This window comes from Exserohilum turcica, assembly GCF_000359705.1.
Source record: "Exserohilum turcica Et28A unplaced genomic scaffold SETTUscaffold_20, whole genome shotgun sequence".
In the NCBI taxonomy this organism is placed as follows: domain Eukaryota; kingdom Fungi; phylum Ascomycota; class Dothideomycetes; order Pleosporales; family Pleosporaceae; genus Exserohilum; species Exserohilum turcicum.
Window position 1 is genome coordinate 332,771 of NW_007360026.1, and position 23,224 is coordinate 355,994.

At 54.0% G+C, this 23,224-nt stretch overlaps 10 protein-coding genes across 10 annotated transcripts; 7 read left to right on the forward strand and 3 right to left on the reverse strand.

Moving 5' to 3' along the window:
* Positions 1 to 799: 799 nt before the first annotated feature.
* On the forward strand, positions 800 to 1,380 carry SETTUDRAFT_39539 (uncharacterized protein; the record flags this gene model as incomplete). The annotated part of the gene is made up of 4 exons (XM_008027718.1): positions 800 to 1,009; positions 1,079 to 1,119; positions 1,220 to 1,251; positions 1,292 to 1,380. 4 exons carry the CDS (start codon positions 800 to 802, stop codon positions 1,378 to 1,380), a joined length of 372 nt encoding a protein of 123 aa, XP_008025909.1.
* A 1,341-nt stretch (positions 1,381 to 2,721) lies between these two features.
* Positions 2,722 to 4,811, forward strand: SETTUDRAFT_169171 (uncharacterized protein). Its single transcript, XM_008027827.1, has 3 exons — positions 2,722 to 3,022; positions 3,078 to 3,164; positions 3,214 to 4,811. The coding sequence occupies exons 1-3, from the start codon at positions 2,897 to 2,899 to the stop codon at positions 4,612 to 4,614; spliced, it is 1,614 nt and encodes a 537-aa protein (XP_008026018.1). The 5' UTR covers positions 2,722 to 2,896; the 3' UTR covers positions 4,615 to 4,811.
* A 1,606-nt stretch (positions 4,812 to 6,417) lies between these two features.
* SETTUDRAFT_184621 (uncharacterized protein) lies at positions 6,418 to 8,523 on the forward strand. Its single transcript, XM_008027828.1, has 3 exons — positions 6,418 to 6,515; positions 6,568 to 7,306; positions 7,352 to 8,523. Exons 1-3 carry the CDS (start codon positions 6,490 to 6,492, stop codon positions 8,429 to 8,431), a joined length of 1,845 nt encoding a protein of 614 aa, XP_008026019.1. The 5' UTR covers positions 6,418 to 6,489; the 3' UTR covers positions 8,432 to 8,523.
* Positions 8,524 to 9,374: 851 nt separating this feature from the next.
* Positions 9,375 to 10,288, forward strand: SETTUDRAFT_169172 (uncharacterized protein). Its single transcript, XM_008027829.1, has one exon. It carries the CDS (start codon positions 9,485 to 9,487, stop codon positions 10,175 to 10,177), a length of 693 nt encoding a protein of 230 aa, XP_008026020.1. The 5' UTR covers positions 9,375 to 9,484; the 3' UTR covers positions 10,178 to 10,288.
* Positions 10,289 to 10,668: 380 nt separating this feature from the next.
* On the reverse strand, positions 10,669 to 13,427 carry SETTUDRAFT_177302 (uncharacterized protein; the record flags this gene model as incomplete). The annotated part of the gene is made up of 3 exons (XM_008027830.1): positions 10,669 to 11,548; positions 11,598 to 13,282; positions 13,332 to 13,427. 3 exons carry the CDS (start codon positions 13,425 to 13,427, stop codon positions 10,804 to 10,806), a joined length of 2,526 nt encoding a protein of 841 aa, XP_008026021.1. The 3' UTR covers positions 10,669 to 10,803.
* A 754-nt stretch (positions 13,428 to 14,181) lies between these two features.
* Positions 14,182 to 15,318, forward strand: SETTUDRAFT_161290 (uncharacterized protein; the record flags this gene model as incomplete). Its single annotated transcript, XM_008027831.1, has 3 exons — positions 14,182 to 14,698; positions 14,749 to 15,172; positions 15,228 to 15,318. 3 exons carry the CDS (start codon positions 14,182 to 14,184, stop codon positions 15,316 to 15,318), a joined length of 1,032 nt encoding a protein of 343 aa, XP_008026022.1.
* A 363-nt stretch (positions 15,319 to 15,681) lies between these two features.
* Positions 15,682 to 16,373, reverse strand: SETTUDRAFT_161297 (uncharacterized protein; the record flags this gene model as incomplete). Its single annotated transcript, XM_008027832.1, has 4 exons — positions 15,682 to 15,926; positions 15,981 to 16,102; positions 16,185 to 16,242; positions 16,337 to 16,373. The coding sequence occupies 4 exons, from the start codon at positions 16,371 to 16,373 to the stop codon at positions 15,682 to 15,684; spliced, it is 462 nt and encodes a 153-aa protein (XP_008026023.1).
* A 512-nt stretch (positions 16,374 to 16,885) lies between these two features.
* On the reverse strand, positions 16,886 to 17,617 carry SETTUDRAFT_169175 (uncharacterized protein). Its single transcript, XM_008027833.1, has 3 exons — positions 17,576 to 17,617; positions 17,396 to 17,523; positions 16,886 to 17,346 (listed from the first exon to the last, which is right to left on the reverse strand). Exons 2-3 carry the CDS (start codon positions 17,465 to 17,467, stop codon positions 17,077 to 17,079), a joined length of 342 nt encoding a protein of 113 aa, XP_008026024.1. The 5' UTR covers positions 17,468 to 17,523; positions 17,576 to 17,617; the 3' UTR covers positions 16,886 to 17,076.
* Positions 17,618 to 17,804: 187 nt separating this feature from the next.
* SETTUDRAFT_169176 (uncharacterized protein) lies at positions 17,805 to 19,428 on the forward strand. Its single transcript, XM_008027834.1, has 2 exons — positions 17,805 to 17,972; positions 18,028 to 19,428. Exons 1-2 carry the CDS (start codon positions 17,967 to 17,969, stop codon positions 19,096 to 19,098), a joined length of 1,077 nt encoding a protein of 358 aa, XP_008026025.1. The 5' UTR covers positions 17,805 to 17,966; the 3' UTR covers positions 19,099 to 19,428.
* Positions 19,429 to 19,602: 174 nt separating this feature from the next.
* Positions 19,603 to 21,609, forward strand: SETTUDRAFT_161294 (uncharacterized protein; the record flags this gene model as incomplete). The annotated part of the gene is made up of 1 exon (XM_008027835.1): positions 19,603 to 21,609. One exon carries the CDS (start codon positions 19,603 to 19,605, stop codon positions 21,607 to 21,609), a length of 2,007 nt encoding a protein of 668 aa, XP_008026026.1.
* Positions 21,610 to 23,224: the final 1,615 nt, after the last annotated feature.

The following is a 23,224-nucleotide window of genomic DNA, read 5'->3' on the forward strand; positions in this document are numbered from 1 at the left end:
AATTAATCTCTAAACTTAGTAGATCAAGAAAATTGATCAGGGTTAGAAAATGAATGCCTAAGAGTGGCTAAGACCCTGTCAAAGACTCACTTTGAAAACTTATCTTGTGAGACTGTCATAGCTAAATTCATGCTTGGGAAAGTTTTGAAGCGTAAGGGCCCTAGGACACGTGTTATCGAGACGAGGTATTATAACCTGCTCTATACAACTACATCCGTGCTAAAGCATTTCTGAACAAGCGGACAGGGAGCACCATAGCAGAGGGAACCACTGTGTCTGAGATTGTGGTCTTGTTACTCGACATTCCTACCAAGATAATACTTGCGAACCTCTATATCCAAGTGATTGGTATGTAGGTCCCCGCCTCTAATACGAGATTTGAAACCTTAGCAAAGCCTCAGACTTCTTTGATTCCTCTGTGTCGCCTGATATATAGTCTTTGATACTCTAATGGGGCTTGAGCTTATCAATCTTGTTGACACATCATTGGTGAGAGATACCCACTTCCATTTCATTAACAAACCGTGAAATAATATTAGGGTTCGAAAATTATAATTAGTATACAGGGTTTGAATTCACTATCTGCCGTGCTTGTCAGACCCGGCGCTTCTTTTAGTATAGCGCCAACTTATAAACCAACAACCTATGTCATGGACAAGATTTGTTAATTTCTACTTCAGTTGGAGCAAAAGTACCACTATACAAACTATTGCTTCCAGAATATAAGAATACCGCTTGCCCGCTTTCCCTTGGTGTGCAGTCCATCCTCCATCTATATTGGTCATTCTTACACAAAAAAATGCGTTGCATTCATATTTCGTCCCCCATGCGGATATACCTCTACATGGGAATGCTTACCATGGCAGCACAGCTATGCATGGCCGCTCACCCCGGCCAGGCGGGAACAAACTCTTACTGTAATACAGAAGATGACGGACGCAAGAGGAGAGGACCTAGATGCACAGCTGAAGCCAGTGATCAGTGCATCGATCAATATTGCCAAGACCAGGTACGCAATTGCAAATACCAATTATCTGCATTCCATTGTACAACCTACTAATGCGTAACTTGGCATCAGTGTAACAACGATAGGTCTGTCCATAGATACAATCTCCCGACGTAAGTTTCTCTCGTTTACAAGTTTAGCGCTTCTTCACTATGAAGGGCGGACGTGTCGGAATAAACCGGTAGTAACTAATATCTTGTTTCCAACTTGTAGGCCTGGAGAACCCCTGCAATGCGACTGTTATTGTACGTGATGGCGGCGGAATTAGACTGTGCTGTTATTTAGCTAGTATTGGCACGCCCCGTCCACAACTGTTTGGAACCACAACCCAGCCGCGAAGGAGGTATACGAAGCTCGAGAGATTTGAGACTTGATTCTCGGGGGTTCTCAATAATACACGGTTTATTTAGGAGACAGGGTACTACACTGTATCTTCCAAGCTCCAGCTAGCAATATTAAGAGATGTCAAGTAATATGATCTTACCTAGCCGTACACCGATGTGATGTCTGTATAAGCTATCCCTACAGGTCGATATTATATTGACAAGCTCGATTGCTACCATACTAGAAATATTTTTCAAATTGGGGTTGAGCCAGTGTGCCTAGAATAACCACCGAGTAAGTGCACGATTAGAAATCTAATGTTGAGAGTTGAGCCCGTACTATTGAGCAACGTAGTTATAGCCCGCACTGATACATCTAGGCTCAACAGCCATTGGACTTTGCTGACTGGTATCGCGTACGTTAGCCTCGATGGCCAAGCGAAGCAGGCTAGAAGCTTTGGCGTATTCCTTTGGCTGGTATGTATGCTCTCCACGCGGAATGCAGTGTATCAATGCCTTCTCCAAGGCTATGCAAAGTGGATGCTTATTATAGCAGTTCCTGATTCATTAATGTCCGGTACTCCACTCTCTTGGCAATCTCTTGTCATATTTTGGATATGCAGTTCTGCGACAATAATGCCATAGTATTAAGACTTCTCCCGCTTTCCCGAAAAGTATAGATAAGAGCGTCTGTTATTGCGACGTGTGGTTGTCGAGCAGAGCGTCGGGATAGATTGAGTGGTTATGCGTAGCTTAGTGATGGAACACGTTCTAGCATAGTGCTTACTATAACAATCTTGGATCGACGAGAATTTGCTGGGCTGACAGGTGCTATCTGGGTCCCTTCTACACATAGAATCCACGTCGATACGTCGGGGCCCTCGCGCGGGTGCTAACGTGTTCGGGCGGGTGCTGACTGTGTCCAAGGCGGACAAGCTGCCATTTTCTGGTCCAAGAGCGACTCGGGAATTTTTTTCTTGACCCGCAACGGTGAAGCTGGTCGCGGCATTGGTGCGACGGGACAGGACATCGTCGGATGTGCGGGGCAAGCTGCAGTCTTGGTAAAGTATAGGTGGGTACTATGGGCAGATGTGTGAGACCTCGGTATGTCATCGAAATGTCAGAAGCAAGCAACGAAACGCACGGCGCATGTTGGAAGCAGGCCAAGCAGCCAAAGCGCCACGGGGCTTTGCTTTTTCTGTGGGTTTTGCGAGACAGCGCCTGCATATATTGTGTGATGGGAGTGCTTGCTGTTTGAGCAGGACGTCGACGGGTTGTTGCGTGAAATCCCGGCGTCTCCGCGCATGGGCGCAAACTAAGTATACTTGGGCGGGCCCAAAACTCGGGACCCGAGCTTAAACTTCCCAACGCTCATCTTCTCGACCGCGATCCCCGACGTAGAAAATTTCCCCTTTCACTATCCCGGCCAAGCGCCTGAGCCAGCATTTGGCCTAGCACGGCAACCTTGCGACTATACAAAGGGGCCTGTACGCCTCGCCATCCGCGCCGACTGCATTCCCAACAACCCGCCCCCCGCGAGCGTCGCCAGCGCTCCCGTACCGCCGCCATGGGGCTCTCCAAATCCACGCGCATCATGATCCTCTTGGGCATAGACACGGCCTTTTTCTTTGTCGAGTTGATTGCGGGATATGCAGTGCATTCCCTGGCGCTGGTGGCCGACTCGTTCCACATGGTGCGTATACAGTAGCCGGCTGTTTGCGCAGAGTGCAGGCTAACAGAAGGCACAGCTGAATGATGTCATATCGCTTCTCGTCGGACTGTGGGCAGTCAAGGTGGCCAGCCAGAAGACCAATTCCAAGACATACACATATGGGGTGAGCGTCGCCGGTCGGTTGTGTGCGGCCATATCCTGACAATAAGCAGTGGCAACGCGCCGAAACCCTGGGTGCGCTGATCAACGGCGTCTTCCTCGTGGCGCTGTGTCTGTCCATCTTCCTCGAAGCCATCCAGCGCTTTGTCGAGCCCCAGGATGTTTCGCACCCCCAGGTCATCCTCGTTGTCGGTTCCTGCGGTCTCCTCTCCAACATTATCGGCCTCTTCCTCTTCCACGACCATGGTCACAGTCACGGCGGCCACTCGCACTCGCACTCGCACTCGCACGACGCACACTCGCATGCTGAGGAGGGACACTCTCACGGCGCCCACTGTGAAGACGACGTTGTTGCCGACGAGCGCGGCAATGTGGCCGATGTGCTACCTCAGAACCGCGTTGGCTTCCCTTCGAACCTGACGCAAAGCCCCGCCAAGTCGAACGGAATTACATTCTCGCCTGATGCGGACAAGCGCCGCTCTTCTGTATCTGGAAAGAAGACTAAGCGTCGTCACAGCCGATCGCAGTCGCGTACCTATGCCACTTTGGACGAAATCTACGTACACCCCTCGTCTTTCCGTAATAGCATTATTGAATCTTCTCGGCTACGTGACGAAGAGGCGGATACTGAAGAGGATTTGGAGGCAGACGAGGAGCCGACTGAGCGGACTTCATTGCTGTCCAAGGCAAAGGGCAATGGAGCACACGACTCGCACGCACACGGAAAAGCGCAGAAAGATCAGCACAAGGATCACAAGCACAACCAGCCCAGACAGGCGTCTTCCGGGGGTGGACATGGCCATTCTCACGCTGACCTCAACATGCGCGGTGTCTTCTTGCACGTCATGGGCGATGCTCTGGGCAACATTGGCGTCATTGCCACAGCCTTGTTCATCTGGCTTACCGACTACTCATGGAGGATGTACGCGGACCCTGCCGTGTCGCTTCTCATTACCGTCATCATACTCCTCTCTGCGCTGCCGCTCTGCAAGGCGGCGTCTCGCATCCTGCTGCAAGCCGTTCCCGAGAACCTGTCCATTGATGATATTACCGAAGATATTAGCGATCTCGAGGGCATTGTCTCGTGCCACCACCTGCACGTCTGGCAGCTCTCCGACACCAAGCTCATTGCCTCGTTGCACGTGCAGGTCGACTTTGACTTCAAGGGCGAGGGCTCTGCTAGGTACATGGAGCTTGCACGCCAGATCCGTGAATGCCTCCACGAATACGGCATTCACTCGTCGACTATCCAGCCAGAATTCTGTCTGGATGCCAACCACGACCACTCGGCGCAAGGCTCAGACGAAAGCGGCGCAGAGGATACTGCCGGCACCAGCAAGAACCCAAGTGTCCGAGATGGGCCTGATGCCTGTCTTTTGGAGTGCTCTGACACGTGTGGAGGAGGGAAGCAATGCTGTGACCCTGGCACCACTGGCCCCAACAGTTCGTCGTAAGCGTGTTAGACTTTATTCTTTTTTTTTCTTTTTTCTTTTTATCATGATTGATTATTGTTTGTATACTATTGTGTTTGTGGGTGGTTGACTGTTGGACGGGACTGCATGTCGGTGCATGCGTTTGGAGCAAAGCCATGGGGGGTTTGATTGCCAGTCTCTTTATGCTGACGAGGAAGACGACGGGTATTATAGAGGCGACGCAGAGAGTAATGGCAGTTTTGGTGTTGAGTGTCGAGCCCCCCATTGGTGCGTGGTGGTGATTTGCAGCGCCTTTTACCCCACCAGCTCGGAGCGGCATGGGTGGGTTGGTGTGGGTGTGGGTGCACGACGGCGGCTCAAGTCGTGCTAGACCCGTCACCGCCGTACATGCAACAAGGCGTATCTGCGGTCAGCTGGTGGTATCCCAGGCCCATACAGCGGAGCCAGGCGCATCCACCTTCCAGATGGGCGGTCCAAGGTAAGCCGCCACCACCACCACCATGGATTTCCGCATCCCAACAAGCGCATGTGCGCGTCTTCTAGAAGGCCACAGGGGCATTCGGGGCTTGTGGCGGATAGCGCACGTCGGCGGCGCAGGGCATACTCGGGATTAACGCGGGCAGGGCGTGGATGACGAGGGCTGGTGTCAGCGACATGCAGCGTGGAGGAGAGAAAAAAAGCTTGACATGCGCCTTCCGCCCTGGGCACCGGAGCTTGGCCAAGCTTATGTGGCTGGAATGCGACGCTTGAGAGCGGCGGGTGACGACGGCGCGTCTTATCACCACGACGGTTCTGGCTAAAGGGAAAGCGGACGAGTTGGTGGTGCATTGCTGTCGGCGTGTAGCTGCATGCCCCTCTCTCTCATCAAACGATAAGCGCGCCGTGCGGGTCTCTCGTCTCCATACACGTCCGTTGGTTGGCCGTCACGTGGCGACATTCCCCGTTGGTGCATCTAGGCGAAACCACCCAAATCACAAGTGGCTGCCTCCACAGCGGATCAGATGGCTAACCTGGCCACCGTCCGCCCCCCCCGTCGTCCGTGAGAACCTTATCTATCGGCATTGCCCGAAACATTTCCGCTCGAGCTGCCTCCCGACGACACACAGTAGAGCGCCGTCGCTGTCGTCCGCAATCGGCCTTGGGGTGTGTGGGTCGCCATGGCAGAATTTTCCACAAGAGTTGCAATTTGGAGGGCCCGCACATGTGTTGCAGGCGCCGGCGGCCGGCTGCCCTCAGGCCTTGGAGAAAGAGCAGGTGTATACTATATACGCGCAGCGCAGGTCATGGCATGGTTTCGGCGCCTGCTGATAGTGGCATCTGCAGCTAGAGCACCAGCAGCTGGGGTTGGTGTATGCCGCTGAAACCCACGAACCACAGCGAGCGCATCAGCATTCACACCAGGCCCGGCATGTCGGCACGCGTTGGGGAGGTCGACGGGCAGGGCAGCACTCCGTTACCATTACGCTCGAATACGAAGGCGACATGGCCGCGTCGCGATGCTCGTTTGGGCAGGTGGTGTTGCCGCTGTTGGGCCTGGGGCGAATCGGCGACTCCTACGCCGAGGGGGCGGTGGCGCAACTAAGCCGCCAAGAGAAGGCTTTGGCAGGCTTTGTCGCGGACGAGGCAACCCATTCGGCTCAAGGCCGAGATATCAAGACGTTACATCGGGCCTTAGCACTGCTTGTGTGGCCTTGGGCCCCACCCCGGCACACACTGAGGCGAACGTCGACCGGGTTGCATACATCGAGTCCATGTGGATATGGCGCATGCTAAACAAGCTGCTGCGTTAAATATGGACGACCGGTCCGTCTCTGCTGGACATGCTCCAGGTGCAACCGCTCTGTCTTTTCCCTCTCTCTCCCACCTGGTCTCTGGCCGCAACTGAGCCCCGACGCCATGGCATCCGCCCACGAGACCACTGCGTACGTTGCTTGGATCCCGTCTGCCGCCGACACTCTGCTAACCCTGTTGCAGCGCTGAGGCACTCCAGCACAGCCAAGACGTGGCCGACCACAAGCCTCACCTGTACGGTGCCACGGTCAACGACGCCAATGTCGCCGGTGCCCACGTCTCGCTCGAGAAGCCCCACGCCGCCAGCGGCTCTGGCTCCGACGCTGCGTCCATGGTCGTCGAGGAGGATGGCATTGGCGGAGTCAAGCCTACCGCCGAGGAGCTGGCCACTCTCCGCAAGGTCGGTGAGCCTCTTCCCAAGAGCGCCTTCTTGGTCGCCATTGTCGAGCTCTGTGAGCGTTTCACCTACTATGGCGCCTCTGGTATCTTCCAAAACTACATCTCGCGTCCCCGCAGCGGAGTGCTAGGACGCGGTGCTCTGGGCATGGGCCCCCAGGGAGCCACCGGTCTGTCTACCTTTTTCCAGTTCTGGTGCTACGTCACGCCCATTCTCGGTGCCGTCATTGCCGACCAGTACATGGGCAAGTATAACACGATTGTCATGTTCTGCTTCGTCTACATTGTCGGTCTCATCATCCTCACCTGCACCTCGATTCCCGCTGCTCTCGACCATGGCGCAGGTCTTGGTGGCTTCATCGTGGCCATTATTGTCATTGGTCTGGGCACGGGTGGTATCAAGTCCAACGTTGCGCCTTTGATTGCCGACCAGTACAAGCGCAGACAGATGGTCATTGGCCACGACGACAAGACTGGCGAGCGTGTCATCATTGACCCTGCTATTACCATTCAGAGAATCTACATGGTAAGATTGCAGCCCTCATGGCCAGGGCTATGCTAACGACGGCAGATTTTCTACTGGTGCATCAACGTCGGATCCCTCTCACTGCTCGCCACGCCCTACATGGAGCGTGACGTCGACTTCTGGCCGGCATACCTCATGTGTCTCTGCGTCTTCTTCATCGGCCTGCTCGTCCTTGTTCTCGGCCGCAAGGTCTACGTCGTCCGCCCCGCGCAGGGCTCAGTCATCACGAATGCGTTCCGCGTCATCTTCATGATGATCAAGAACCGCAACATGGACGCCGCCAAGCCCTCGTACCAGGCGGGTCTTGGCAACGACTCCAACCTCCGCTGGAACGACCACTTTGTCGACGAGGTTAAGCGTGCCCTGATTGCTTGCCAGGTCTTTGCCTTCTACCCCATCTACTGGGTTATCTACGGCAACTTCTCCAACAACTTTGTCACTCAAGCTGGCGAAATGCGCGGCCACGGCATTCCCAACGACCTGATGCAGAACTTTGACCCCATTTCGATTATCGTCTTCCTGCCGCTGGTCGACCAGGTGCTGATGCCCACACTCCGCAAGTACAAGATCCGTTTCCCCCCGATCAACCGCATCATGACTGGTTTCTGGATTGCTTCCCTGGCCATGATCTACGCCTGTGTCCTCCAGCACTTTATCTACAAGAGCGGGCCTTGCTACGGCCAGCCTCTGGAATGCGACGCTGATCTCGTCGATGGGGTGCACACTGGAAACAACATCCACATTGCCTTGCAAACGGGTGCTTACATTCTCATTGGTCTCTCTGAGATTTTTGCCTCGGTGACTGGTCTCGAGTACGCCTACACCAAGGCGCCGCCTAGCATGAAGTCGTTTGTGCAGTCCATGTTCCTCCTTACCAACGCCTTTGGCTCTGCCATTTCCGAGGCGCTCAACCCGGTCCTCTACAACTCCGCCATCATGTGGATGTATGCTGGTCTCGCGATTGCGTCTTTCATTGCTGGTGGGCTGATCTGGATCATCTTCCACCACCTCAACGACACCGAGGACGAGATGAACCAGCTGGACGAGGACATTGACAAGGACCCTGCTATGAGGAGGAGCAGCGTCAATGGACAGCACACGGTTGAGCTCGCCGAAAAGGTTTAGGCATGGAGCAAGGGGAGTAATGTTAGCATGATGATAATGTGCTGTTTCAGCAACCGTGATACCCGATGAATTCAATTTCAACGTATACCAACTGAGTTGTCTTTATTGAAGTGATGTGTGCTGCACAGATTAGGTGAAACGACTGCCTTACCAAAGATAATATTTGCCTCAGGCGTCCAGTCCCCAACGACAGGCAGGGCAATACGCGAACGGTAAGGGTGGAGTCCATGGCCCACGCCAAGACGCTAGCAGCCCGTATTTTCGCCCCGCATCCGTGCGGCTGGCACTGGCCAACCCAAGCTGGGACATGTTGCCGAGCACGATACGCATCCACTTTCTATGCACTTGTCATTGTTATTGCTCTCTCCCCAAACCTTGCTCGTGCATTGGATTCTGAATGCAGCGTCTTGTCTTGTCTTGTGCATGCACGCTACTTTCCCACGCAGCGTTTTCCATTGACTTACGTACTGGAAATGCAGGCACAATGTGTGACGCAGACATAGGAGCTGAGTAAACTCGGGATACGTCTGTTTTTAGCTAGGTGGGTTTCATTCCTTTTGCATGAGCAAAGAAGACACACAAAGACTCAGCCAGTCAAGCACAAGCATCCAACCCCCCTCATATTCGTATTTCCGTTACCAAAATAACACGGCCGTGGGAGAGGCCGACTGCCCTCTAGATACGCTTTGGGTATATCGTAAAGCCGTATTCGTGCCGTTTCGGGGCTTCGTGAACACTCGACATTGGTCCCGCTTGTGCGTCGCCCAAATACGAGGCTCGTGTCCTATCATGGCTTGAGCCACACACGACTTGCCAGCTCAGGTGGCTGGTGCCTAGCCTGCATCCATTTTTAGTAGCTAAGCACGGCGGCTATAACCACTCTTTGCTCTCTTTTGTTTTTCCACCTTTTTGATCTCCTACCAGTACCTCGACAAACCAAACCAAAAAAAAACCCCCGCACTCTAGTACTACAATCTGCAGAGTCTACTTACGTAGTAGCTTGCGCCCGGCGTTCCGAACTTCGAAATTACCATTAGTCATTGCTCGTTCACCATGTCGACTACTACAGCCATGTCGTCGTCGTCGTCGTCGTCGCCAACACCGACAACCACGTACCCCTATTCCTACACGACCTTCACCAACACGGCGCCAAGCCCCTTCACCACCCCCTCCATCGTGCCCTCCATCTTCCCACTCGGCCCCGTCCCCAGCTGCCCACCTCCCTCTGCATCATCGTCCTCAACTCCAAAAGCGCCCTTTGAACTCCCGGCTGCCCGCCAAGGCGGCTGCACCATCAGCAACGATGCCACCGTCAACGACCACGCCTTCTGGGACATGTATGCGTGCTGCAAGCCCAGCAGCATAACCCCCGTCGGCAAGGCCCTGCCCTGCAGCATCATGTGCGCTGCCGACGCGACCCACAGTTTCCTGGAAATCGGAGACTGCCTTAGCAAACGCGTCCCGCTCGTCGTGTGCAGCCCGCCCGAGGCCCAGAGAGGCGAGCCGCAAAACAGTCAGAGTGAGAGTAGGAGCAGTGCGAGTGCCAGTGCCACCGGCTCTAAAACGGAAAGCGCCGCGCCGAGTAAGACGCAGACGCAGACCGAGTCCAAGACCGCGAGTCCAGTGCCCCCAGCTGCTACCGGTGCAGCGAGCTCGCTTGTGGGCGGCCAGACGGCGGTGTCCAAGGCGGGGCTGATGCTGTTTGGACTGGTGGCCATGACGTCTGTAGCGGGCATGTTGGTGTAATCGTGAAGTACGTAGCAAGAAGAGTGGGGGGAGGGGAGGGGTGTTGGCTCATGTGTATAGTCCCTAGAATCGTCATCATCATCCTGTTCACAATCGAGTAGCATAACCTGCTTCTAGTGGCATTTCTGTGTTCGCAACTTTGATTGAACCACTGACTACTTGTAGCTAAAGTGGAAGAGCACATGTTGGAATCTGGCTTCATACAGACGTAACAATCTGGGTAGTCTATGAGGCCGGCTCACCGGGGGGTAGATTCTATTCCTCTTGATCAACTAGATCAACTTTGTTTTGCTCGCGGATGTGCTACATCAGCAAAGCTGTCCTGAGTCGTTCAACTTCGTCGACCACCTTTGGACGCGGTTGCGGGCGAGAACTCGATCGTGTTGGAGTGCCTTCAACGCTGGACGTAACGGTTGTCTTCGTCATCAGCCATGGCGACAGGGCAACACAGCCTTGGTGAGTTGTGGAACGGCAAAATAAATGTTGGGGTTGGGACTCTGCTTATTCACACTCTTGTCTAGTAAAACATCACGCACAGGCTTCTCACTCATCACAGTGCTTCCACCTAGAATCGCATGTCACGCCAGATACTCTGACTCTATCAAAGTGAAGTGGAAGACCGCTCACTACAACCCACTGAGTACGCCCTGCACCCCAACGCTCCCAGCATCATCTCTCCTAGCGATAAATCCCTTTAGTTCTTGCGCATCCTGTCCACCAGCAGCCCTTAGACGGTCCCTCAGCGCCTCAGGCCCAATAATAAACAACGTACTAACGTCTGTCAAAACATCCATGGCACCAGGCTCCAGTTCGTCGCCTGTCGGCCATGCTCTCACCAGCTCAACGTACTGGTTCATGTCTTTTGATACGCTGAGACCACCGACTTGGGAGATGGAGAACTTGAGCAGGTGTGCTAGGACAAGGGACCGGAGCCCACGTGCCAGCTCGGCGAGGAAGAGTGAGAGGTTACGCCCGGATAGGGCTGAGGTGGCTTGAGAAGCAACGCGCGTGAGGAATGCAGAGACTTCGCGGCAGGCTTGAGTTTCACTCGTGACCATGAGGTCTTCCTCCTTGGGCCGGAAGTCTGTTTTCTTTTGTTGTGAAAGACATTTGCTGACCCAATTCAATGAGGCGGTTATTGTGAGATTGAGGATGTTGGAGAGCTTCGCCTCGAGCGTCGCCATTGTCATGTTGGTAGACTTCTCAATCTCGCGGCGGATGGTGAGATTGGCTGTGCACAGGGGCAAAAGGATAGTGGTTGTTGTTTGTTGCAGGAGATGCAGTATCGTGGTAATGGTGTGCAGAGAGGGGAGGTGTGTGAGATCTGGTGGCGTCTTGGTGTTTTCTTGAGCAGCGGCATGATCTTGTGCACTGAATAAATGTTAGTTCCACGTTCAGTGTCAAACGATACCTGACTTACGCATCAAGTGCCGTCTCCAAATACATTTCGCCCATTTGTCTTAGGAGCAAATTGAGTAATACCTGCACATCTTTCGGTGTCTCATTGCCCGGTGACAGCTCAAGACCACGTCCGACACCTTCTGCCAGCCACTTGAGCATTCGCTTGGCCACTGCTAGTGATAATCGACCATCCTCGTCTGTAACCTCAATATCCTTCTTCTCCTGCTGATCTTCTTTCAAGCCAGCAATGCGGAGAAGCGTTGCCTTCTGGCTAGCAGGCAACTCGGTACTTTCCAGACGCTCCATGTACTTGTCTCGAGCAGACGCGGCTAATTCTTTGCCTCGTTGCGCAAGCGAGCCAAAGTATGAAGTGGGCATTTTGCTGCGCCGTGAGTGATAGATGGTGAATTTGAGCAGCAGTGATGAGTAGAGCTCCTCGAGATTCTTCTTTTCCCGCTCAATGTACTTTTCACCGATAAAGTATGATGAGAACAGCTCCTCTAGTTGTTGATCAAGCGTAGCAGCAACTGCCGATGTAGCCGGCTCTGGGTGCTCTGTCAACCCGTGTGTCTTGAGGTCTTCCACGAGCTGGGTAATGTAGCCCCTCGAAGCTTGCAATGAACGCAGGAAAGCAAGTGATGAGAGGTCTCCAGCTTTGTCGAGCACCATTTCCAGCCTCGATTGAATCGACTGTTGGAAGATTCGTTCCAAAAACTTGATAAGAACCTCTTCGTAATAGGGGAATGCCCGCTTGATAATAGCGGATTCGTCCTGAACGACAATCTTGACTTCATCAATCAGTGATTGCAGCGTGGGCTCCACGCCAGGAGGTTCGGCATCGGGATCCTGAAGGTGATCCCACGTTTCCACATCTGTAGCAAGGTCCTCGCCGCTCAACTGCATGCGGTCGATGAAGAAAGAATGCTGGTTGACAAATGTTCCAATAACACTGGCTCCGTCGTTGAAGCCTTTGAGAGCAATGGCGCAATCACGCATCCCAGGATAGTTGGGACGCGCATAGCATTCCTGGAACTTGCTGAGAAGATCCTGTTCCAAGTTCTCGAGGAACTTCTCAATCACCTCCTTGGTGTTGTGTCTCGGCATATGTGTCGTTCTCCGCTTCAGGCCATTCTGTGTCTCGCCGTTGACTCGTTGGCCGCCCTCTGGATCAAGGCGTGTGCTGATGCGCAGAAGCTGGCGCGCAATCTCGGCGCATCGTACAATGTCGCCATTCTTCCGTTGGTCTTCGAGGATCATGAGCTCGCCTCGTTCGCTGACCTCTTGCCAGCATTCGATGAGGAACTTTGCGTCCAGAGCCCTTTTTCGCTGGCGGTCGAGCTCTTCCAGCCGCTCTCCGATGCGCATGGCGACATTACCGCCCATGTCTGAGCCTCCGTCGTCGCCTCCATTTAGCGAGCTGTCCAGCTTCTGGAATTTGTCCATGGCGCGTTCCAACCTCCTCCCCAGGGACTCGACATTCTGGTTATGTTGTAGCTCTGCGCGCCGCACGGCTCCAGAAAGATCCGTCTCCTTCTCCTCCAGGTCCTCGGATAGGCTGTTGAGGCTTCTCAGCGCATGTTCAAAGGTCCGGATCAGCGGCTTTGGATCGAACGTCTGCCCGCCAGCGCTTCCAGAGCGCCGTGTCGCAGGTACGGCAGCCTGGGAGAGGTCTTCGATGAAGTCTTTGACGAGGAAGTCTTTGCTCTGTGCATGTCAGTACAGGGGAGCGCTGCACAGCCATACGGCAGCTTACAGTGAACTTCTCTAGGGTAAATTGCGGCACGCGTATCGACGCCCTCGAGGCCTGGTGCGTGAGGACCGAGGCGCCATGGGAGCTGACGCGCTGCATGGTGGCGAGGGAGGCACGGGTGGGCGGTCGAAGCTGGGTATCATTCAAGTGCTATGCAGCGGGCCAATGCCGCCCCGAGACGGCGTAGAGCGGAGGAGCGTGGGCGTGTGTCGCAGCGCATGAAGCAGCACACGGCTGCTACCCGGTCATGCTGTCTGGTGGCGCAGAGAGCAGAGACAGGGCGCTTGCAGGCGTGAATGGACGTGTGCACGCAGTGGCCCTCGAGGGGGAAGTCGCGACTGTGGCTTGCCGCACCCCACGCCGCTGCCGCCTCGGTCCCTGGTCCGCAATGCAAGAGCAGGTGCAGGCGCAGGTGCAGGTGCAAGCAGCTCCGGCCGAAAGCACCGCCCGGCGAACCACCATGCACCATGCACCATGATGCCATGACGTCTCGCGCACGGCGGTGCACACGTCGCCGCATCTGGCACAACCATGGCCGGACCGCCTCACTCGACTTGCGAAAGCCTCCGCGTAATGGCGCCACGGCACAGGGCGGAGCAGCCCAACATGCGCGTACTCGCCTTGGCTGACGCTCGGAACAGACGGCCGCCACACGTATGCACATGCACCAGCCTCACCAAGATAATTCATGGCTCTCCCATCCATCTGCCCACACCCCCCAGCCAGCCATGGACGGGTAACGCGAGCATTGGCCCTCCTTTCGCATAACCATCCATTTCCACCCCGTCCTCGCGGCTAGAGACAATTGACAGACCAGCTCATCTTACCCCCTTCGCCCACCACGCCCTTCGCAATGGCAGCCACAGGCCTGTCAACCCAGCAGGAGGCCGCTTTCCGGCGCAAGCAACTCTCGGTCCAGGAGCGCGAAGAGCTCATCAAGCCATTCCTGCCGTCTGACGTCTCCGACGGCGAAACGCAGGCGCAGAAGAAGAAGGCTCTGCGTGACCGTCGTCAGCAACATAACCGGAAACCCATCACTGGTCCCATCAAGGCATTCCTGCACCTCGCCGTCTACCATGTCGTCGCTCTGCTCTTCAGCATCTTCTTCCGCTTCCGACGCGCGTACCGGCTCGTCCGAGGAAAGGTCGTCTCCTTGCTCAAGTACCACCACCGCACGCCAGAGTTTATCGCCCACGACGTCAAGGACCTGGAGAAGCTGCCGAAGCACCTGAGCGTCATAGTAGAGTACCAGGAGGACGATGGAAACCAGGGAACCGCTGGCCTCGAAGGCCTGGTCAATGATGTGTGCGAGATAGCAGCCTGGACAGCCAGTGCTGGCATCCCCTTTCTCAGTGTCTACGAGCGCACGGGTAAGCTCTACGCTACAAACTTCATGAATGGGAGTGCTGACGACATCCAGGCGTCCTCAAATACTACCTCCCTCAAACACACACCAGCATCTGGGGCACTCTCGAGTCCTACTTTGGCCCCCGCCGCAAACCTACCCTCTCGATCCGGGCACCGCACCTGAGCTCCTACTCCCCGCCCGATACACCCCCTCAGTCTGCTGAGCCTAATGGCTCCAGCCTCAAAGAAGAGCGCCAGCATCTCACTGTACTCCTTTTGTCCGAACACGACGGCCGCGACACCATTGTCGATTTGACGCGCACACTGGCCGAGATGGCGCAAAAGGGCGATGTGCGACAGGAGCAGATTAACATGGACCTGATTGATGCGCAGCTCAACGATCATGTCTCGAGCGAGCCTGATTTGCTGATTCTCTTCAGCCCAACCGTGCAGCTCAAAGGCTACCCCCCGTGGCAGCTGAGATTGACGGAAATATTGTATGTTCATTCGCTTCTGCACTCCCGCAAAAATCCTTACTAACACACCACACAGCCACTTGCCAGATAACAAGGGCGTCAACTACCAAGTCTTCCTCCGCGCCTTATACAATTTTGCCAAGGTCGAGATGCGCCTGGGACGGTAGCGAGCGGACATGGCGGAATTCTCTTAGTCTATAATACCCAATCTGATTACTACTACCTGCATTGACTCTGCATCCAACCATTGCATGTAGACATGTTGTAAACTCGAAAACTTGCATTCAGGGCACGCCGTCAAGACCACCGCCATCACTCGCAACTGAAGCACATCACTTGCACTAAAAATTACGTGTGGAGGTATCTCGAATGTCATGGATGGTTATCTACACCATTTCCCATGCTCGCCGTCGTCTTTTGTATACGTCATAGCCTTCGAGAGTAAATGCACCCAACACCTGTATTCGTTGTAGGTCGTCAAGTACATTGTCCGCCCCACGAAAGAACCCATGCAACCATAACCCAGTCGTTTACTTGAGAGGAATGAAACGGGAAGAGTGAGTGGCACCAATACCGGGCCTTCCGTGCTTGACGGGCCTGTATGAAATGGAGAACTCTGCGAGGTAGTGGCCGACCATCTCGGGCTTGATTTCGACCTGGTTGAACTCCTTACCGGAGTAGACACCAATGACGCTGCCAATCATCTCGGGGACGACAATCATGTCACGGAGGTGAGTCTTGACAAGGTCGGGCTTCTCGTTGGGGCGGGCCTCCTCTGCGCGCGGTTAGCCATCCTGGCCTTCTCCGTCAAGCGAGCCGTGTTCCTTACGCTTGGACTTCCTAAGCTTCTTGATGAGACCCATGGGCTTGCGCTTGAGACCACGGTTGAACCTGCGGCGGGCGCGGGCGTGGACGAGGTCACGGAGCTCCTCAGAGCCGAGGTCGAGGAGCCTGTATCACACAATCAGAATACCGCCATCAATTGTCTAGAGCCCCCAGCGCAGGGAGCTATCGCGAGCGTCGGGAAACGTACTGGTCAAGGTCGACACCGCGGTAAGAGAACTTGCGGAACGCCCTCTTCGCCTTAAGGGCTGTGCATCTCGTTAGCCATGTTCGCCCACACAATGTGTGTGCCTGTCGCTGCGGGCGGGGAGAAAGGCTCGGAGAGGGGGTAAAAGTGCGTACCAGCTGCGGCCTCGGGGTCGTATTCAGCGTCAGCCATGTTTGCGGTTGTCGAAGTAGCTGATGGGGGAACTTCGTCGGGTCGTGGGTTGTCGGTCGTTCAATTATCGATGGGGAGAGGGAATTTGGAGGTGTTGCCTGCGTCGCTAAGCGAGCTCTTAGCGCGCCACTACGTCCATGCGCAGCGAGAGCAACACCAACCTCAGGGCTGACTTGCGAGGAATTGCGAAAGGCCAGGTGGATAATTTTGCTCAGTTTGCCGGGATTTGATCCTCGAGGTGTGAATATATCAGCGTCTTTTATCAGATTATGCATTACATCTAGTGCTACGACTCTTGCTACAGACAGTATGTCCCCACTAGTCAGTCGCTGGACGAGAACATCAATACAATCAAGTCATGACTTGGGACTTGTACTTGTTTTATTCAAGAACCCCGCGTCTTCTATTGGTGCTACGACTGGCGAGCCGCAGTCATTCCGGGTAGTCTCTAAAAACCATTTCAGTGTAGTGTGCATCACGTCACAAAAAGCAATCACATGGTCGAAATTTTGAGGGTGCATGGCTTCATTGTGGGTATCTCAGCAGGCAGCTATGGTAGCATTGCCGCAAAACCTTTCTCCATATCCCATCCATTGTGCGCTCGACACGCCCCAAATGCTCCGACTCGTGGCGCATGATTCCCGTGGTTTTCGAGAGATTTGCTGTATCATACATCGTAAAGAGAGATGGTTTGGCGAGGCGCTTAGTCGAAGAGACCGAAACCCATGTCCTCGTCGGACTCCTCCTTCTCCTCCTCCTTAGCGGCGGGGGCCTCAGCCTCAGCGGCACCACCAGCGGCAGCAGGGGCGGCACCACCGGCGGCGGCACCGCCACCAGAGCCACCAGAGGGAACGGAAGCGAGCTTCTCGGATCCGGAGGCGATGAGCTCGTTGATGTCCTTGCCCTCAAGCTCGGAGATGAGCTTGTTCAGGCGCTCGTCGTCGGCCTCGATACCAACGGCGCTGAGGACGGCCTGTGGCGTGTTAGATTGGCAATTGGAATGGCCCGGCGAGTCGCCCTACCTTGACGTCGTCGGCAGAAGGCGAGGTGTTTCCACCAAGACCGAGGAGGAGGTAGGCTGCGAGGTGCTTCATTGTGATGGCGAGTTGGTGGTTTCGGTGGCTAGGAACAGGAGTTCAATCGATTTAACCTGTGCTTGTCAGTACTGCGTTGCTGCGCACCAAATTGCCCGTCGTACGCACCGCTTGTGGCCGGAGACTGAGACTTCAAGTTCTCGTGTGGTTGTCGGGAGAAAAGTTCGAGGTCCAGGAATATTGACTCTAGGTGGGATCTCGCTACCCAGCCATGCCGCTCACGGCCTAGCGTCGGATGCCCGCATTGTCACGTGAAGGCAGGCTAGGCGCAAGGCCAAGGTATAAAACAGGCCCGTCTGCGCCGTCGTCGTCCGCTCACTCTCTGGCCGCCCGCTCAAAAACACGCCGGTCCCGTGCGCATCGCCTTCTCCCTGCGCGCGCGATCGTCCTCTGCCGACCATCAATACCGGTGAATTTTACCAGGAAAGCATGTACAACTTGCCCTCCAATCGATCCAACGAGCGGTAACACTGAGTCAGAGGCTTATCTGTTGCCTACCATGAGCGTGAGTGTGGCCGACGTGTCTGCGATGGCCCGCGTATGCTGACTCTGCCTTCCAGTCACTCAAGGACATCATGTCAATAATCGACCCAAGCGCGAAATCCACGGCAAGCGCACCCAAGCAAGCTGCGCTCGGCGTTACCCCTAAGCCAGCGCCGCGACCGGTTGGAGGGGCAAATGGCGCAACCCAAGCACCGCAGCTGAAGCGAAAGGCATCCAGCCCCGCTGAGAACGGGCAAGCAAAGATGCAGAGGAAAGAGGCGGTTGGTGGACCAGCTCAGGCAAACGGTGCAGTTCGTGCCACGTCGAAACCTGCCTCATCCGCACCGACCACCTCTGTCCCCTATCGTGGAACCGCCGCGCCTGCATCCTCAAAAGCAGCAAACCCGCCTGTCCGAAAGCCGCTGCAGTCGTCCAGCGCTCCCGCTGCCGCGCCCAAGGCTCCAGCACCCGCGCCCAAGGCTGCCCCGGCAGCCACCGGCTCCGCCGCCGCCGCTTCAAGTGCCGCACCTAAGAAAGGTTATCTGGCTATGCTTCAGAAGGCGAAAGAGAAGGACGCAAGCAAGCCCGTCGCTCCACCAATCAAGCATGAGCCCACGAAGATCCTGACACGAAAGGAGCGGCTGGCGCTCAAAGCAGAAGCAGGCGTCAAAGGCAAGAAGCCCGTCGCCGGCCTGCCGTCGAAGCCGGTGGATCCGAAAGTGGACCCGTCGAAAGAGAAGAAGAAGGTCGACGTGGGTTACCAAGGCACCGCACGACCGGCCAAGAAGCCCGTTGAAGTTGGCTACAAAGGTACTGCACGTCCTACAAGTGTGCCTGCAACATCAAGTCGCAACGGCGTGCCAGCTGCTAAGCCAAAACCTAACCCCACCAAGGGACGCTACGATGGATACGCAGACTGGGACGACCTCGATGCCATGGAAGACGAAGAAGACGACTACGAATCTGATGCCTCTTCCGACATGGAGGGAGGCATATGGGATGTCGAAGAGGAAGAGCAACTGGCACTCAAGGCTGCTAAGAAGGAGGATGCCGAAGCTCTAGCGGAAGAGAACCGACTCAAGAGGGAGAAAGAAGAGCGAAAGAAGAAGTTGGCAGCAATGGCAGCCAAGGCAAAGAAGAGATATTGAGAATCTTTGGCGTTACGGTTTACGATTACACGGCATGGGGGCGTTTCACCTGCATAGTTGCGGTTGCATAGCCATGGAGCGGATTCATCTTTTACCATGGCGTACTCACGATTGTTACATACCCCACACAACGATCCTGTCTTCCTAGTGCGTGGCTTATAGAAGGAGGCTACAATAGTTTATTTTTTGCAAGCGGTAACTTGGTAATGCTACCTGCAGTTTTCAATTCGATATTGCGTTCCTTCGGCGATCGTTTCCAGTGTTCGTAACTACTGTTTACATGGCTATCTCTTGTTTTCCGGCTCATGGGCGTCAATAGACTCAAACAATGTGGTCAATCGCATCTTCACAATCGTTGCCAACGCAATTGCCAACGCCTCTTTGTCACAGTCGAACATGGTCATATCAAACAACACGTCATGGACTTTCATCAAGCACCCAAATCGCAATCTGTAACTCACTTTCTAGCACCCACACCGATATATCGTCATCATAGTCGCGGACATGACCACATTCTTTCAACGGCTGAAGCATCCCTTTCGCCGGCCTACTCATTACTACACGATTGCCGAGCCTTCTCGCACGCCGCAACAGCTTGAGAGGCAACAGAAAAAAGAGCTACAGATGGCACAAGACAAGATTGAGAACGACCTGGATGACGGGCGTGTCCGACCAAGAAGGAGCAGTTCACCTGATAGTCTTCCTGTGATCATTGACAAAGGGCCTTACAAAGGCTACTTCTATCCAAAAGATCAGCTCTACTTTAACAGCATTATGCTGGCCGCAGATGTAGAACCGAGATATGTTGGTCCGCCTGGTGGAGAGTTCAGACAAGAGGTTGCCAGGACCCCGATTCGGCGCCCAAGAGGCAGAAACAACAGGAGCCCGTCCCCACGACCCGTGCCGAGTGAGTGGTTGACCGCTTCACAAAATGCGGAAAACCTAAGACGGTGGGAAGAGCGTAATGGCGTCGAGCCTAGACCCATGCGTGCTCGGCGTCCAAGCCGCATGCTATCACCTCCGAGGCCAACATCGCCGCCCAGAGGACCCATTATGCCTGGTACGCAGGAATGGGACAAGTTTATGGATTTTCCATCTGAAACCTCTTATCACCCTCAATCAGATAAGCAGTGCAACCAAGCGGCTAAAGCGTCTGTTACATTGGAAACCCCAGGATCGTCAGTACCAGCAGTGACCGAAATGCAGAACCCGTTGCCATCTCATCGTGTCAATAATCTTCCACAAAGAGGGCGGTCCATACCACCAAGTCCGACAAGCTCTCAAATTAGATTACCGGGTATCTCGCCAACCGATGAGGGGTCGACACAACCAGCGACATGGACTTCAGCCTTGAACAGCATTTTACACAATGAGGCAGTGGATCCGGCAATGAGAGAAGCTGTCATAGATAGGGCACGGCATAACTCTGCCACTAGAGGTTCAGAACACCACGAGACACTTCCTATTGCCCCAGTCGACGCGGGCCTTGTGCCAAACTTTAGTTATCCCGTCGCCGCAAGTGCATTCTATGATCGTGTTGATGCCGCGCAGGAATCTCAGATACGACCAGTTCAAGAAGACGAACTGTTACCAAACGGTGTTAGTGTTGAGACAAGCAGCCATACAAGCTCGAATGACACTCTCTATCGTGACCCAACCCCGCTCAGCTGGCCACTGCGAGGGGGACAAGAAGAGACTCACTCTCCACTAACAAACGGCGTCCCGCCAGGCTACTACCCACCGTCAAGCTCCGATGGCACTGCTGGTACCGCCGATACGAGTATCGATCCTCGCCAGCGCCCGCCACCACCTCCCGATCTCGTTCCGGAACATACTTCCACACTGCTCTCCTCCATTCTCACACCGTCGGAATTTGCCCTCCATCGAGAAATCGTTCATGGAGCAGCGCTGGTAGGTACCCCAATATCCCCCACACGCAGCAACACGAGCTCCTCAACACCACTGGACACGCGTCTGATCCAGAAACTTGACACTGTCGTCTACGGACTTCAAGACCGCATCAATGGACTAGAAGACGATCTCGTGCCGCAACTTGGCACGTGGCTTGAGCAAAAAGACCTCGAGATCAGCGAACTGCATATCGAAACATCCAATCTGCGAGATGAAGTTGCGGAACTAAAGCGCATTGTGGATTTTAGCAGCAGAACTCTGGGTCTGTGTCGAGAACGCGAATGGGAGGTCTGGCAGACGTTGTTGGATATCCAGCGAAAACGCGAAGAGAAGCGGAGTCCTCTCTCCCGCGTTTTCTCCTGGGTACGAGGGAATCCAACTCGGGATGTGGACGGGCTTCAATCTTGTAGATCGACAGATCTTGGGAACAAAGGTCTTCTTAAGAAGGAACTTGATGCCCTTCTACTTATCGCGAAGCAGAATGTTGACGTAATTGACGAGGACATGGAGGAAATGGCGAGGCTGGTGTGGGCGTGTAAGGCGAAGAATGACGTGACGGAGGAAGTCAGGCCAGTGGAAGGGTCTGGGGAGCATGTTTGATTTAGTGCGACGGGCCCTGTGACAGATGGTGATGCCAGACGCGTCAATAGAGTCATGGTCATATGTCGAATTGTAGCTGAAGAGGTTGTGTTTGTATTTGTCGGGTGGTAGTTTGACATAGCAGGCTATGTAAATGGCGAGGATGAGGCGACTAAGTCACTCAATCTTCAAGTCCTTCCTCCATCTTCACCTTCACCCAGCCTCCTGGCCTTTCACAGGATCCTGCAACCAATGTCTGGAGTCGGAATGTCTTAATTTACTCAATTTTGTTCACTGCGCGAGTTTCTCACGCAATCTAGTGCTGACCAACCTACTCACTGCTATTTAACTATGGATACCATCCAACGTGCTGGAGAAGAGCTACAGGAGCAATTCTAAAGAAGCCATCTAAACCTAACTACTCTATCCCAAAGGCCTACAGAGTAATTACTCTACTAAGCTGCCTAGGCAAAGTAATAGAGCGGATAATAGCTAAGAGACTCGGCTACCTCGCTGAGACTACCAACCTCCTACACGACTCGCAGATAGGAGGGAGACTAAAGAAATCAGCTATAGACGCAGCTCTACTCCTCGTAGATCAAATCCAGCACCAAAAACAACAAGGCTACACTACATTAACAGTCTTTCTAGATATAAAAGGAGCGTTTGACCACGTTTCCCACAATCAGTTCCTAGATACACTAAAAAGACTAGGCCTACCTATCAGCCTAATCACTTGGGCTAAGACCTTTCTATCTAACAGATCTCTAAGGCTCGCCTTTGACGGCCAAATAGAAGAATTCAGCGAGATTAACGCGGGCATCCCACAGGGTAGCCCAGTCTCCCCAATCTTCTTTCTCATCTACATCAGAGATTTGTTCCCTCAAATAGATGGATTCCAGCTCTCCTACATCGACGACATCTCAATTACAACCTCGTCAACGTCTATTAAAAAAACGTTAAGATACTACAACGCAAGGTTAACAAACTAGTTACGAAAGGAAAACAACTAGCAATTGAGTTCGATATAGCGAAGACAGAGCTAATCCACTTTATAAAAAACAAAAAAGAAAAGAAATTCCCCTAGAACTCCCTAGCAAGGAGAAAATATACTATAAAGATACGATCAAGTGGCTAGGGGTACACCTCGACAATAAGCTATCTTTTAGAGAGCACGTAGCTATTCGAGCTAGCCAAGCAAAAACAGCTTTTAATAGACTAGGGAGACTAGCGAATATAGACCGCGGGCTATCTCCCTTTGCTATCAGACAACTATATCTAGCATGCGTTACGAGCATTGCAGATTACGGGTCGCCAATCTACTGGCGAAACCAGAGCTATATAGAAGATCAGCTTCAGCCGCTACATAACGCGGCATGCAGAAAGGTACTAGGAGTATTTAAAACAGCTCCAGCTATCCCAACAAGCATCGAAGCTAGCTTGCCGTTACCAGCAGTACGGCTAAGCCAAACAAATCGAAAATACGCTCTACGAGCTATACAACTAGCTCCAACCCATCCAATTACAAAAGCTATTACAAGGCTACAAAAAACAACCCTTCAACAATCAAAACAGCCAAACAAGACAAGACAGCTACGCGTTATCACGAGCTCTATCCCATCTACCCAAGAGATAG